Raw genomic sequence first — 16,224 nt, forward strand, 5'->3', positions numbered from 1 at the left:
TTAAACATGGGGTTGTTTCTTCCAAAACACAGGAAGTAGCAGCAGTTGCTTTGAAAGCAATAAACCGGATTAGTGGCTTCTCTCTTTATCCGGCCAGTGGGCAAAGTTCAGAGATTTTGCGAACATTGCAGTCGGATTAAAACAAGGTTTTCCGTACAATTGGAGTGTGTGTTTTTGTGTGTATGTTATATCCCTGGAACAGGATTGTGAAAGGCACTGGAGCAGGTAAGATGACGAAACTATTTGTCAAGATTCGTCATTCGCTCACGTGACCCTCAATAATTAGCCCAACGGAAGCAACCATTCCCATATGTCTGTGTGGGGGGGAGGGGAGGGTTGGTGGGTTTGATGACAACAGCCTCGCAATAATCAAAGCGACGATGACTGATCTTCACAAACAACTTAGAGAGAGTAGTGGCGTTTGACGTGTGTATTTATGCTTGTGTTTCAGACGGATTGAAGTGAATGTCAGGTGCCCCCTCCCTCTCCCCCCCCGCCCTTGTAGTGGGATGGTCCATGGAACGCTCGGCGAGCCGGATCGAACGTTCAGTAACAATATTCTTTGATACGTGTCGGGGGCGAGTGTTGCAAAAGAGTCTTCATTCCTTCCGCTCTTTATGTCCCTTTATTAACCCGCAAGCGGCGGCAGAGATGTCCACCCCAGCAAGGAGGCGCCTAATGAGGGACTTTAAACGGTAGGAGGGAGGCTGGGCTGGGGTAGTAATTCCTCTCTCTTCCCCCCCCCCCCTCCCTCAACAGCCACTTAACATGGCGCTGCTTTGACTTTTAAATATGGAAACGCAGCGGGGCCGCTGGCTCGGATCAGGGCCGATGTGTTACTCTGGCGCCGTGTCTGTGATTTTTTAAAAAATCATCCCCTTCGCTTCTCTTTCCTCCTGATTTCAGGTTGCAGGAGGATCCTCCAGCCGGTGTGAGTGGAGCGCCCTCGGAAAACAACATCATGGTGTGGAATGCAGTGATATTCGGGTGAGTGAGGACTGCTCTCTCTCGAGGGATTGAGGCCTGGGATAGCTTTTCTTCTGTCTCCTCCTCTAACTAGCCAATGTTTCCCTGTGTCGGTCGTCACCTGGCCCAGCAAAGACTTCATAACTTCACCGCCCCACCCACCCCCCCGGTTGTACTGCTGAGGTGGTGGTTTATAGTCCTTTTATAAATGACTTTATTTATATATATTCACTATATTTTTGAAAACTGAGTAGCTCAAAATCTAGTAGAAGCTACAGTAACTGGCGAAGTATCTGTTAGATTAGTGTATTCCGGTGCATTGGTTCGACCTTTAAGTAGAGATGCGAGGGATCACTTTATATTTGTAACGCTGACTTAATTTTTTCTGTTCTCTTCCCCCCCCCCCCCCCATGCAGGCCGGAGGGAACTCCTTTTGAAGATGGTAAGTCATCGTCTTGAAGAGAACGAGTGAAACATGCTTGGCGAATACAAACGTTATCTTGGAAGTCTACTAAAATGTCTTCCTTTTTCAGTCCATGTGTTTGGGGTGAGGGGACTACTTAAAAGGATGGATTGTTGATTATAGTTATCACCTGATACTAAGGGCTGGTCTACAAAATACAATGCAATAAGGTAGTTAAAGGGGAAGAAAGTTCAAACAGTGACAATAAATAATAACCAAGTGGTTATTTATAGGAGCGATGCCTCTTGTTAAGTTACTTGCTTCAATTCAAATGCAGATTTTTCCCATGTTTCCAAATAAAAACCAGTGCTAAGCACTAATTTTGGGTTTGTGTGGATAAAATTCTAACCCGAGCCCTATAATTTTTTTTTGCCCCCGACACTAATCTCCTTCATCTGTTCCAGCAGCAGGCTATTCCTGCAGCTGGAGTTGTGGGCAATCATTGGTAAGCCTGATCCCATGACTTCACGGAAGTAGTGTCCGACCCGACCCAAGCCTGAATGCTGGACTCGGAATTTTGATTCGACCCGACCTGACCTGACCCAACCCGACGCGTGTAGTCAGGTTTGGGTCGGGTAGCCAGGCTTTTGTGTGGAGTAACTTTTTGGTTTAAATGGAGGATGGAGAGGAAGTAACTTTCCTTGCAAAGGAATTTAGTAGAGTAAGAGGCGACTTGTTTGAAACATATAAGATCCTGAGGGGTCTTGACAGGGTGGATGTGGAAAGGATGTTTCCCCTTGTGGGAGAATCTCGAACTAGGGGGTCACTGTTTAAAAATAAGGGGTTGCCCATTTAAGACAGATGAGAAATTTTTTCTGGGGGTTGAGTCCTTTGTCATTCTCTTCCTTTAAAAGGCAGTGGAAGCAGAGTCTTTGAATATTTTTAAGGCAGAGGTAGATAGATTCTTGTTAAGCAAGGGGGTAGGTGGTTATTGGGGTAGGTGGAAATGTGGAGTAATTAGTTCAGCCATGAACTTATTGAATGGTGGAGCAGGCTCAAGGTGTCGAGTGACCTCCTCCTAATTCGTATGTTCGTAGTGGTGTTTTTAAAAACTACCCAACTTTGAGTGTATTAATGTGGACAAGTCAATCCGTGCCTGTGGTTCTGCAATTGGGAGATACTGAATAGAAGATGCGAGCTTTTACTTTCTTCTTTATGGCAAGTGGTAGGTAATTGGCACCTAATCGTTCTCCTGCGTTCTTGTAAATCCAAGGTGGCAGAGGTCTGGAGCAGAAAACCATAGAGAAATGTGGCACTCAAAGGAAAGTGCAGAAGTGTTGTTTTTTTTTTGATAATTGTCATTCAGATGTGCAGCTAATCTTGGCCAATGCAGATTAAAGTGGTGATCTGGGTGGGCATGGATGTCAGTGGAGTAGAATCCTGTGTTTTTCTGCATCTTTCTCTAAATGTTGTAATTTGAAATCAAGATATGTGCTGTGATGGAGAACATAGTACATTTGGCAATCCTGTGTTTACAGTGTGATAACAATATGATTGAAGAGCAACTGGATATTCAATTTTAAGTTCAGATAAGAATTTGTCCGTGAAAATGTTTCTTTTAAACTCCAATCCGGAGTCAACTGATGGAAATGAGGAACAGGAAAGAGAGCAAAACTATTTTATTTGCGGTAAAATCTCTGGGTCTCCGTTATTTGACCAAACAAATGGGGAGTCATCTTCAGGCTGGGATTCAGATGAATGTAAATGTGAATTGGTCATTCCAAGAGATAATTCAAAATAAATACTTTTTAAAGTTTGAGTCCATACTTGACTAGAACTGTCTGACTTTTTTTTTGTCATGGGCCAGTCAAGGAAGTTATGTTAAACTTGTATAAGAACACTGTTTCGGCCTCAACTGGAGTATTGTCTAGTTCTGGGTGCCACACTATAGGAAAGATGTGAAAGCATTGGAGAGTGTGTCGAAAAGGTTCACGAGAATGGTTGCCGGGATGAGGAACTTTAGTTACGTGGATAGATTGGAGAAGTTGAGACTGTTTTCTTTAAAAAGGTTGAGAGGAGATTTGATGGAGGTTTTCAAAACCATGAGGTGTGTGGACAGGGTAGATCAGGAAAAACTGTACCCATTGGAGGGATTGAGAACAAGAGGACACAGATTTAAGTAATTGGCAAATAGCGACATGAAAAACGCTTTCATGCAAGTGGTTAGGATCTGGAATGCACTGCCAGAGTGTGTGGTGGAGGCAGGTTCAATTGATCTATTCAAGAGGGAATTGGATTGTTATTTGAACAAGAATGTGTAGGGCTACGGGGAGAAGGACAGGGAGCGGCACTAGGTAAACTGCCCTTTCAGAGAGCTGGTGCAGACACAGTGAATGGCCTCTTTCTATGCTGTAACGGTTCTGTGAAGTGTTGCAATATACTGTGCCACAAATTGATGAAACCTGGGTTTGCACCTGCAGTTCACATGATGAGCTCCAGGTCTCAGTTACGCCACAGTGGATAGTTGACAGAAAGATTAGAGATGAACAATGGAACCAGTAGTGCATTTTTATTCCTATCAGTTTTTTTTTTTGTTGCATACTGCATAGAATTTGAGATGGCCATGCTTCATTCTGACATTCGCTTGCCTCCTTTAGTTGAACAAGAGGAGGCTTAATAGCACTCAGTATTTTCAGCATCCTGTGGCCAAATGGGCAATGAACCAGCCCTACTGAGCTGGGAATAGGGTTGAAAAGAAAGTTACTGCAGTTATCTCTTGGGCCGTATTATGAGAATTGGATATATTAGTGAAAAGGAAAAGTTTGCAGAGCTATGGATAAAGAGCAGGGGAGAGGGATTAAATGCATCGAGTCTACAGCACAGAAACAAGCCATTCAGCCCAACTGGTCCATGCCCGTGTTTGCCTCAACTACTCATTTTGGTAGTAAGATCCACATTTTTACCACACTCTAGGAAATTCAGGAGGAACTTTCTTTTCCCATTTAATTTATTAGTGACTATCTTATATTTCTGACCTCTAATTTTTGTTCTCCCTCACAAGTAGAAACATTTCTCCACAGCTACCCTATCAAACCCTTTCATTACCTTAAAGACCTCTATCAGGTCACCCCTACCTATTTTGTAGAGAAAAAAAGTCCCGGCCTGTTCAGTCTTCCCTGACAGTTATAACCCCTCAGTTCTGCAATCATCCTTGTGAATTTTTTTTGCATCTTACCCAGTGCTGCAAAGTTCTCTTTCTAAAATCAAAACCAGAACTCCATGTGTGGGCTAGCCAAGGTTGTATACAAGTTTAACATGACATCCCTGCTTTTCAATTCCATCTTTGTCAAAATGAACCCTAGTGCTTGTTTTGCTTTTTTTATGGCCTTATAGGTAGGTGGTAGGGGAATTGAGGGAAGGTGGGGATGTGGTAGGAATATGGGATTAATGTAGGATTAGTATAAATGGGTGGTTGATGATTGGTATAGACTCGGTGGGCCGAAGGGCCTGTTTCAGTGCTGTATCTCTAAATAAATAATAATCTGCCTTGCTACTTTTAGTGAATTGTGTATCTTTGAGACATAAATTGTAAACAGTTCTTTCCGAGAGCCAGCACAGGTATGATGGACCAAATGTGGCCTTCTGAGCTACATGATTCTGAGAGTATCGGTAGATGGGAGCAGGAATTTCTCATCTCCCTGAAGGCAGATTCTTACTGGTGAGCAGTTGGTGCATTGGCAGTATGTGATCCAAAGTGGTGAATGTTGGCAAGCCACTTGAATAAAGAGACACTATTGAGTCAGATTCCAAACTTCACCTAACACGCACAGATGCACTTTTCAGCTTGGTTACTAAGCTGCTATTAGGAGTACATGATTTTCTTGGCTTTTTATTTGTGCTCCCCTCATCTCCCTATCCAAGAGGTTGGAAGTAATTTGAGATCAGCAAACTCAGTAAAACTTTGGCTCAAACAGTGAACTTGCATGGCAGGGCCATGGGGAAGCTGGTTTTAATTTTGTTTAATTAGTTTGTAGGCTGCATCTAGGAAGGGTAGTTCTGACTATAAAAAGTGGTACCCTGACCAACTGCTGGAGTTCTAATTTCAATATCATGGTGAATGGGTTTCTTTTTATCTCTTCTCCTGAATGTAGACCATTCTCTGATGAAAAGTAGCAGTGGGTTTGTTCCTTTGCTCTTTACTGGAACATACAGGTGCCCCCCTCGGTGAAGTTTTTTTTCCTTTGGGAATATGTTTGGCATGTCTTGAGATCAGGAAATTTGTTGCATCTATGTACTTCAAATCTTTCAACTGAACTACAGGATTTTTTAAATGTTGGTAACAAAACGTTATGTACCGTTGTGAACAACTTTTACTCAGTGTAACACCAATAATTGAACCCTGTCTCTTAAAGCACCTTTTTTCCCCTCGTTGCAGGTACTTTTAAACTCACAATAGAATTCACAGAAGAATACCCAAACAAGCCACCCACAGTTAGATTTGTTTCAAAAATGTTTCATCCAAATGGTATGTGAATGAAATGCTGGTGTTTATTGGAATTAATTTACTTCAGATGCACTGTAATAGATTTATCGAGCGATAGGGAAAATGACTGCAGTAGTGCGTGTACCTTGTACTTGAGGATGGTGCTAATAGTGAAACTCCTGGTAGACTGATGCAGGCTAATACATGGCATTGTCTACCACAAGCCTCACATAACCATGTTCTTGGGTGGGAATTCTGTTGATCCCTCTGGTCCTTTTTGCATCACGGGACTTGTCTACGCACTGGCATGGTAGCACAAAGCCGTTAACCCCCCTTCTAGCCAGGGTCTCCTGAGTGCCAGCTATCACAAACAAGTGTGTCCTTGAAGCGTCATTGTCTCCTGTTCACCAGTTATCCATAAAACACCTATTTGAGCATCTATACATCGTTCATCCTAACAGATCCAGCCCAACAGGGCTGAGGATGGATGGATGATCATACACCCAATGCTGATGCCATGAACATGTTCCAGTACTCTTCTTTTAGAGGAAATGAACATATTTCGTGAGAAAATTGCCACTTTTTTTAACTTGAATTTTTGACTTTGTTTGGGATGAAGAATGCTCATGCTAGAGAATGGAACACACATTTCATGCACCCAGTGTCTGCATCGAGTCTCCGCACGTTAACTGTGGAATAAAACTTCTATCGGGTGTGATGTGATTAGGTGCAAAATGCCCTCTCCCTGTTGCACCAGTTAAGACAATTTTCCCATTTCCCACACTCGCTTTCCTGTGGGATGAGGGATGGTTTGGGCTTATGCCCACTGGATAGATTGAGACTGCTCCAATATTTTCCAGTAAGAGTAGACGGAGGCGATTTTTTTTTTTTGTCCTTAGAATGTAGATTGAACCCAGATCATAAGTGTTGAAAGGTTATTAATTTAAGTCCTTGTCCCTCCAGTATGTATGGAAACTAGCTCGTTTGCCAACAAATTTGATCTTGAAGACATGTTTTTTGCAGCTCATCTCTTCTGGTTCACATAACACCTGGAAGGTGGAAGGAAATGGCAACATTGAAAGAATGCACACCTGTGCTATTTGCCACCAGCTGGGAGATCTGAAAAACAAAGTACTATCTGAGCTGGAGGAAACAAACCAGTCTCAAAATTACTATGATGACAATAGAAAAAGTGCTATCTGCAAAATAAACCATAGATGCAGCAAAGACTTAATAGGGCTTATGTACAACTTGTATTAGTTCCATCAGTACTGAATGTTCTTTGTTAGAGGCAATTGAACAAATTAAATATGTGACTAAAATTGTTAGGACATATTTTTAAGAATATGCTTTTAAAGGGATTTTTAAAGAGACCTTTTTTGCATATTTGTGATGCTGGGTATCTGAGAGTATATCTTTCTTTCAGCAGCTTTATGCTTTCCTAAAATGGAAAGTGCAGTAATCTCTAATCATCCCTCCTGATGTTTATAATTTTCACTTGTGTCAGACTCTTGGAATGTTGATAGACTTCAAGGTCAAGTTCAAAAGCAAAGTAATTTTCTGAACAATGACCAGAACTTTTCAGCCCATGAAATTCTCATCGAAGTGGGAAAACTGCTTCGAATGACAGATGGGTTTTGATGTCTTCAGTTCAGGTGCCAAAATAGATTTTTGCATTTTAATGTCATAAAAGGGATGTTGTCGTCCAGATTCAAGTCTGAACTGTATCTCATGTTGACAATAAACGTTTTTGAGTCTGATGCTATTGAATTATTAAATACAGGTGTTTTTGAATATGCACTTTTAATTCCAGAAGCTTATGATTTTGAATTTATGAAGCACTCAAACAACATTTAATGGTTGCTATAGTTTTAAAAAAAAAAGGGTGATGACTTGAATGAGTATTTTGACTTAACATGTTCTACTTTTCTGTAGTCTATGCAGATGGCAGTATATGTCTGGATATACTGCAGAATCGCTGGAGTCCAACTTATGATGTGTCTTCAATCTTAACATCTATACAGGTAATTGTACCATGTATATTTTTAAAGTTGCACTTTTACCCTTCTAGTGTTTACAGTACTGTGGCGGAGACATGCTATTAAATCTTTTCTCAAAGATTTGTAGCTGGTCATTTTGAAATGTGCAGGAGTCTCTACTCCATCCCCCACCTGCAACATTTTGCCTTGAGGATGTATCTGTCTCTGTGTACCAGCACACACTGTCCCGATTGAGACTGGACCTTACTCTGGTGAAATTACAGAAACAAATGCATGTTGTAACACTGTGGGACAACATGCCTAAAATTAGTTACCTAATGCTGTTCAATTTTTAAAAGAAAAATGACGTATCTCTGCTATGCTGAATGTCCTCAATTGATGAGGTGTGGACCCACAGGCATTAACAGCCCTTGGGTATCTCAACCAAGTGGCCGTTTTTCATGTGAGCAGAAAGGAAAGTAGTACTGTGGGTCCATCCTCAACTGATGTCCACACACTGCTAATCGGTGAACCTAATAGAAATTAGTTGTAAGAACCTTGGTTGGTTCTCTCCTCCTCCCTGTCTATGAACCAAGGAACTGAAGCAAACTGGACACCTAGACATTGCATATCAAATACTATATGCAACCTGCACATCAGTCCATGTTTATCCTCCCCCAAGCAGCGGCATAGTCCCAAGTGCTCATCCTGTTTCCAGATCCCTTTATCCCTCTTGCCTTCTACCACCTATCTAACCTTTTCTTATATGTTGACATGGCCTCTTTCAATTATTTAATTCCACAGGCTCAACTTAGATCATTGAACTCTGAGGTTTAGACCTGGCTCCTTCCAGTCTATATGGCATACTGGACAATGCCCAAGGCCATCAGGAAATATGTCCTGTAGTTTTTCCCACAAGGGCAAGCAACGCAAACACTAGCAGTAATGTGCGCTCAATATTGAAAACATTTTGCCACGGTGTTTTATAGAATTGACAGCACTGTGGGAGACTTTGGCGTCTCCTGCTTCCTTTTAGGTGCTACGTCTTCAACGAAAGCTATCCAGTCCAATTCCCTGAATGCCCTTTCCCTCTGTTCGCATAGCTGCCAGCTATCATATTGATACTGGGGAGGTTTGACCTGCTGAGGAAGGACACTCCTGTGGTTTGTGTTTGGGCTTAGAGTATCTCCAACCAGCTGACCCATGGCTTAGAAACAAAGGATTAGAAGCACGCAACATTGCCTAAATTACATCTCTTCAGAATAAAAGGTGTTTTTAAAAAAAAATTGTTTTCGTATTGCTAATAGGGTGGTTTTTGCCAAGGCACAGTTTGTAGGGGGAAATAATCGAAGAAATTCATGAATTTGATATCTCAATTGGATTGAAATTGCCAACCTTTGGGCTTCGGAAAAAATAGAATCCCAATAGTACGTTTTGCATTTTCCCAAGATTGTTTTTGTGCTACTGAGAAATGAGTTCATTTTCTTTCAACCTCCATGTACAAATGAATTGGGCTGTCCCGATTTGGAAAGCCGCAACTAGAACCTTAGTATTGAGTTTGATACCACGTGGAGGCACATTGGTTCTGTGATCTTTGCCATAATGAGACCTCATTGAGAAAGCAAACTTTAACTTCAGAAAGAAAGACTTTGCATTTATGAAAGCATCTTATCACTCTAGATGTTTTGAAACATTCATCTAATTGCGTTTCCAAATGTAGTCGGGCATGGCAGCCAACTTGTCCCACCAGAAGCAAGTTATATTAAATTAAACTGTTACTGACAGTTAAGGGAGGAAGGAGAAACTCTTTGCATTTCTTTTGAATGATGCCATGGGATGTTTACTTGTCCTGAGAAGGGACTGCAGTTTAACACCTTTTCTGAAAGACTGCCCTTTATAACAATGCAGCACTCACTCAAAACTGCACTGACATGTCAGCCTTGATTGTGTGCTCAGGTCTTGGGGTGGGGTTTGAAGCCATAGTGGTTTGGCTAAGAAGCAAGAATGCTGCCAAGTTAAGCCTTCAACTTCATTGTCTTGCCAGCAGTTAAACGCAATATTAAAAGGATATAGGAAAGACCAGGGAAATGGGATGAGTAGCCAACCCCAATGCAAAATAAGCATGATGGGTTGAATAACATCCTGTGCAGTTTCTGTGATGAGATTTTTTTTCCTGAGCTGAGAGATGTTTATGCTGGGAGTGAAACACTTACATTTCTGACAAGTATTTTCATTATCCCAGGTCGGGTATAGCACAACCAGTCACAGTAAAAAGCTTTCTACTCTACCCAGCAGTGTATCTCAACCTCCAATCTCAAAAGAGCAACACTATTGCACAAGTTTGGCATTTTCACTCCCTGTATCAGTGAGACTGGTCTCCAAATGAGATTGCCAATTAGTACTGAATTCAGGACAGTTTTTCATGTTATCTATGCCCACTAGGAACATATGGGGTGGCTCAAACTCACTTTCAGATGGATCCTTTGTAAATAGAGGAGATTTTTATTCAATCAGTTTTGGATGAACTGAGACTGATGAGGTGAAAGGCCAGTGACTAATCCACTGTGCTACTCAGCTCCCAACCAGTGGCCAAGACTAACCTTTGTGTCTGTTGTTCTAGCCACAGCAGTAAGTGTAATCCAGGCCGGTATAGTGATACATGCAACAAATAGGTTTTGTGGAATTCTCCCCTATACTTGCCAAAATTACAAAGTCTGCTTCAGAAGCTGTTCCTATAAACACTATGATAAGTTAGCCACCTGTCTTTGAAACTTGGCCTGAAAATTGCAGGGAAAATAATGGACAATTTACAGTGCCCAGCAATTTGTGGCAAGGAAGAGTTAAATCACCACAAATTGCTGGATTTTTTGCACCACTCTACTGTTAACCTCACAAAAGCTGGAGCTCACCATCAGCCTCCTCTTGAGTATCAAAAAATTACTGGATTTGCACTCTAAATACAAATGAATCGCATTGCGGCCATTGACGGCTGGTAATGTCGCGATGACCCTATTAATGATGTGATTTACAGTCCTAACATTCCACTCAACCGTGGAGGCCCAGAGTGTCTCACTCCCGCAAGTAGTAAATTGTTAGGCCTTTTTAAACATAAATTTAATTTTTCTGTCTCTTAATCCAATCTTTCGTGTATCTAATTTGACTCTTAATTCACCGTATTTCTTTGTTTACTTTGTTCCTTTTTCTGTCCTTAAATTTAATTATGGAGATGGGCAATTGGACCCTACGTTCAGGAAGTCCCTGATCTCCTGTTGACAGCACCAAACCGTTATTAATTTGCAGCACAGAATAATACAGAAGGGTGAGGTTGAAAATGTAATCCAATTTACGGTGCTAGGCATGAGATGCACCGCTCCAGCAATTTCTAGGCCAATGTTGTGACTCCATTCTAACAGCATTTAGACTTTGCTTTACTTATCGGAGGACTGATCATCTGGGGTTGTATCCGTTCCAGCTGGCATTGATTAAACCACCCCTCGTCAGCAGGTGAGCACTGATGACCTGTTAGTTCAGGTAGGCGACTGTTACAAATCTGAAAGTCCTCAGTCCTAAGTCAACCTGGAACTTGTTAGTACAAGTGGGTGATCTAATGTGATGGTCTTTCTTGGACCTGTATTTTCTTCCTTGTCTCCTGCCTTGGTGACTCCTTTCTGGGGTATGGTTCCACAGGTGCCTCTGGTGGTGTGCTCAAATGGGCATTCTTGAACAGACACAGTGGACATCATTGAGCTGTTCCTTGTTTTATTTTCTCTGACTCCAGCTGGAAAGTGGACTGAAGCAAGTGACTGGCTAACTATACCCATCCTCCCAAGCCTAGGGCATTGAGGCTGGCTAATTGATCTCAATGGTTGAAATGTGGCAATTAACTCAACATGGACCATTGGTTTGGCTCACCTGAACCAAATGATTTCAGCCATTAGGGAATAGAGTCCGAGAGTATTTGACAACTTGGCTGTGCATGAGACCACCTTAATTATATAAGGATTTTGCCTTCAGTTATGGTTTAGTTAACAGTGAAGCATCACCAAGATTTATGCTGAGCAGAAAGTCTTTCTATTTACTGGCATGAGTATAAACGTACAATCCCCTTAAGTGCAATGCATTAATGTCCCAGCTTATTGTCAGCTTGTAATAATGAGGTTTATTGCAAAGGTTCAGATCTTGTGAAAGGCCTTTGCTTGTGAATGACCAGTTACCCTGGTGTCAGGAAAATGAAACTGTTGCAGAGGAAGTAATGTCTGTATTGGATTTAAATCCTGTTCAGGACAAGGGGACATAACCTTAAAATTTAGAGCCAGATCACTCGGGGGTGATGTCAGGAAGCCTTTCACAAAAGGTTGTGGAAATCTCCAAAAAGCTGAGGCTGGGGAGGTCAGTTGAAAATTGAAAAGCTTTGAATTTTTTGTTAAGCAAGCGTATTGAGGATTATGAAGCCAAGGTGGAGTTGAGATGCACGTCAGCCATAATTTGATTTGAGTGGTGGAGCAAACCTCAGTTTCTATACCCCTATATTTCATATTCAGTATGGGCTTTATCAGATGTTTCCGCTTATGGTTTTTAAGTTTATTGCTGCAAGATGCCCACTTAGTTAACGAGCTTCATTTTGTAGAATCTACCTTTGTACTGTTTGGAAATAATCAGGCTATATTACAAACTGTGTGCCAATATACATGAGTTTCATTTGTGTTACTGAAATGTTACCCACTTTATGTCCAATATGGTTGTTAATGGTGCTAGATTCTCTTGTGCATGACTGCCTGCTCATTTGTATATGGAGATTGAAAACATAACGGGGAGGGGGGGGGGGGAGGGGATGCGAGGGGAACTGCACCCAAAGGTAGGTAGTCTTGATGCTTCCATTTTAAAAGGAAATTGCAATGAGTTTTTTTTTGGTGCTATAAATGATTGTGCTGCTGCTAAGTTTGTTTTGTTTGTTTCATAGTCTTTACTGGATGAGCCAAATCCGAATAGCCCAGCCAACAGTCAGGCTGCACAGCTGTACCAGGAGAACAAACGGGAATATGAAAAGCGGGTATCTGCAATAGTGGAACAGAGCTGGCGGGATTGTTGACCCTGCCTAGTGCCTACGAACACTGTCAGGCCGTGAGAATCATGAAGCATTTGAGTCCTTCTCGTCCTAGCATCATCGCATTATTTTGCAAGCTATACTGCTACAATGCTGCCACCCGTTTGAAGCCTTTTTCCCTGGACGTTGAGTCAAAACACACTTTGAAGTGCATGCACTGTACCTGGGGCACTTGTCAAGGAATTTTTTTTATTTTACTTTCATCTATGGTCATCCACCTTTCCCGATGGTCTTTCATAGTCTGTCTGGGCAGTATCAGGCACATAATAAAGGTGCACTGTAATACATACAGTGTCATTTGCATTGCATATTTTGTGCAGCTTCTATGTATAGCCCAGTGAAATGGATTTTTCAAGGTTGGAAGAACACTGATTTGCCCCAACCAAAATCCACCATAAGTGAGAAGTTTAACTATAAATTACCAGTGGGTCAATGTCACTTCTGTTTATGCAACAGATGTGTGCCTCTTCTCTGAAGCCAGCACTGTAGTTCTTGACCAGAAGAACTCATACTAGAAGGTGCTAGTCTATATATTTAAAAAAAATTTTTTGAACTTTTTGAAAAAATGTCCGGGGTACTGGAGCTTAGCAGGGTGGTCACTTTTGTGACTATGTTTCTAGTTCTCTGTAGTTCTGTTGTGAGTGTAGGTGCGTGTGTGTGTGAGAGCTGTTGCTGCATGCTTTGTTTTACTTTCCCCTCAATTAAATGAAGTGCTTTTCACTTTACCAAGAATTACAGCCATCAGTAATCCCATTAGTTATGTTAGACCAAACTTGTATATTCAGATACCTGATGCAGTGATGTGGGATATGGGAAGAGACCCTGTTCCTTGTATTGTCTGATGTTCTAAAGTACCTTTTTTTTCTGCACATTAGTCTTTTGAAGTGACAGTATAACTTTGCACTATAGTAACCCATGTAAGAAACTGTACATTTTCTCACTACTTGTAAATAAAACTGTAATCTTGTATTGTGTCTTGTGTGACTAAACATTAGCTTGCTGACCTGCTCAGCAAGCTTCCATTTTAAAAATTGAAGCACACAATTGTAAAATATAACCAGTTGGGTTTGAGGGTGTTGAAGCCGCAGACTTAGCGTCATTCTCGAAGTGTAAATGTCCCTAAGAGATTGCATTTCAGCCTGTACTTGGGTAAACCTGTTTTATTTCAGATCTAGTGGGTAGTTTATAGTTGTACTTATGAGTGGTTACATTGGTGCTTAGTTCATAAGTCTGTCAATACATTGTGAAGGCATTTAAAAGTCTCTTGTGCTAGTTATGGCTATTTGGAAATGACTATTGCCTATATAATTTTTAACCTTGGACTTGACTTTTTGTAGCTGGCAGAAAATGGGTTTGGGAGATTTATTTTTCATATTTAATTACAAATTTGGGTAATATGAGGATCAAGTTTCAGATCATTTGAGACACTAAATCCTATATTCAATGGGGGATTAAAAACAGGTGTAAAAGCAGCTTACTGGTAAGTGTAGTCAGGATTTAAGGGGCATGGAAATTTAGAAATGACATGGTTAAGACATCGTGCTGTGCTATAGTACTGAACCATGCTGATTAATCCCGATAGGTAAGCACTAAAATTGGCTTCATGCATTTGTTCGAGGGTGGAAAGAAATCACTTGGTATTCTTACTCTCCAATGTCTTTGTTCAAAAGTGCATGTGTGGGTGTTAAGATCATAGAGATTTACACAGATGCAACAACAAGAATACACATCAAAGACGTAACAGTTGATAAATATTAAAATGGGAGTGAGACAAGGGGATGTTGAAATAATTAATTCATCTGTTAAAGACTTGTAAATACAACTAAATAACTTGAATAAAAATATTGAACTGAACATGCACAAAGGAAAAACAAAGTATATGACAAACAGAAGATAACCATACAAATTGAAAATGAAAAAATAACATATCTGGGCCAAACATTAAAGAACAAAGAAAATTACAGCACAGGAACAGGTCCTTCGGCCCTCCAAACCTGCGCTGATCCTCTACCTAAACATGTCGCCTATTTTCTAAGGGTCTGTATGCTTCCTGCCCATTCATGTATCTGTCTAGATACATCTTAAAATATGCTATCATGTTCGCATCTGGCAACACGTTCCAGGCACCCACCACCCTCTGCGTAAAGAACTTTCCACGCATATCCCCCCTGAACTCGTGACCCCTAGTATTTGAATTCCCCCACTCTGGGGAAAAAGCTTCTTGCTATCCACCCTGTCTATACCTCTCATGATTTTGTACACCTCAATCAGGTCCCCTCTCAACCTCTGCCTTTCTAATGAAAATAATCCTAATCTGCTCAACCTCTCTTCATAGCTGGCAACATCCTGGTGAACCTCCTCTGCACCCTCTCCAAAGCATCCACATCCTTTTGGTAATGTGGCGACCAGAACTGCACGCAGTATTCCAAATGTGGCCGAACCAAAGTCCTGTACAACTGTAACATGACCTGCCAACTCTTGTACTCAATACCCCGTCCGATGAAGGAAAGCATGCCGTATGCCTTCTTGACCACTCTATTGACCTGCGTTGCCACCTTCAGGGAACAATGGACCTGAACACCCAAATCTCTCTATACATCAATTTTCCCCAGGACTTTTCCATTTACTGTATAGTTCACTCTTGAATTGGATCTTCCAAAATGCATCACCTCGCATTTACCCTGATTGAACTCCATCTGCCCAACTCTCCAGTCTATCTATATTCTGCTGTATTCTCTGACAGTCCCCTTCACTATCTGCTACTGCACCAATCTTAGTGTTGTCTGCAAACTTGTCAATCAGTCCACCTATACTTTCCTCCAAATCATTTATGTATATCACAAACAACAGTGGTCCCAGCACGGATCCACAGGGATCCGTGCTGGGACCACTGTTGTTTGTGATATACATGGATGATTGCACAAATTAAGAGGCAGAGTGGGATTAGGGTACGATGGAGTTGTTTCGGGAGATCGAGATATTCTGTGTGACAAGAAAATACATTAGGGAGGAGGGTGTAGAATCTGTGTGCTACTGACCATGACATCTGGGGTGGAATCATGGACAACACAATACGAATTAGGAACAGGAGTAGGCCACTCGTGCGCCTGCTCCACCATTCATTAAAATCATGGCTGATCTGATTGTAACCTCGACTTCACATTCCCGTCTACCTCCAATAACCTTTCACCCCCTTATCAAGAATCTAGCTACCTCTGCCTTAAAAATATTCAAAGTCTCTGCTTCCACTGCCCTTTGAGGAGTGCCAAAGACTTAACTGAGAAAAAAT

The 16,224-nt window shown here is 41.5% G+C and overlaps 1 protein-coding gene across 1 annotated transcript; it reads left to right on the forward strand.

Annotated features, from left to right (window-relative positions):
• Positions 1-511: 511 nt before the first annotated feature.
• ube2a (ubiquitin-conjugating enzyme E2A (RAD6 homolog)) lies at positions 512-13,902 on the forward strand. Its single transcript, XM_068047186.1, has 6 exons — positions 512-695; positions 907-987; positions 1,383-1,408; positions 5,805-5,894; positions 7,788-7,876; positions 12,792-13,902. The coding sequence occupies exons 1-6, from the start codon at positions 517-519 to the stop codon at positions 12,918-12,920; spliced, it is 594 nt and encodes a 197-aa protein (XP_067903287.1). The 5' UTR covers positions 512-516; the 3' UTR covers positions 12,921-13,902.
• Positions 13,903-16,224: the final 2,322 nt, after the last annotated feature.

The sequence above is a fragment of the Heterodontus francisci genome, chromosome 15 (assembly GCF_036365525.1).
Source record: "Heterodontus francisci isolate sHetFra1 chromosome 15, sHetFra1.hap1, whole genome shotgun sequence".
NCBI lineage: Eukaryota > Metazoa > Chordata > Chondrichthyes > Heterodontiformes > Heterodontidae > Heterodontus > Heterodontus francisci.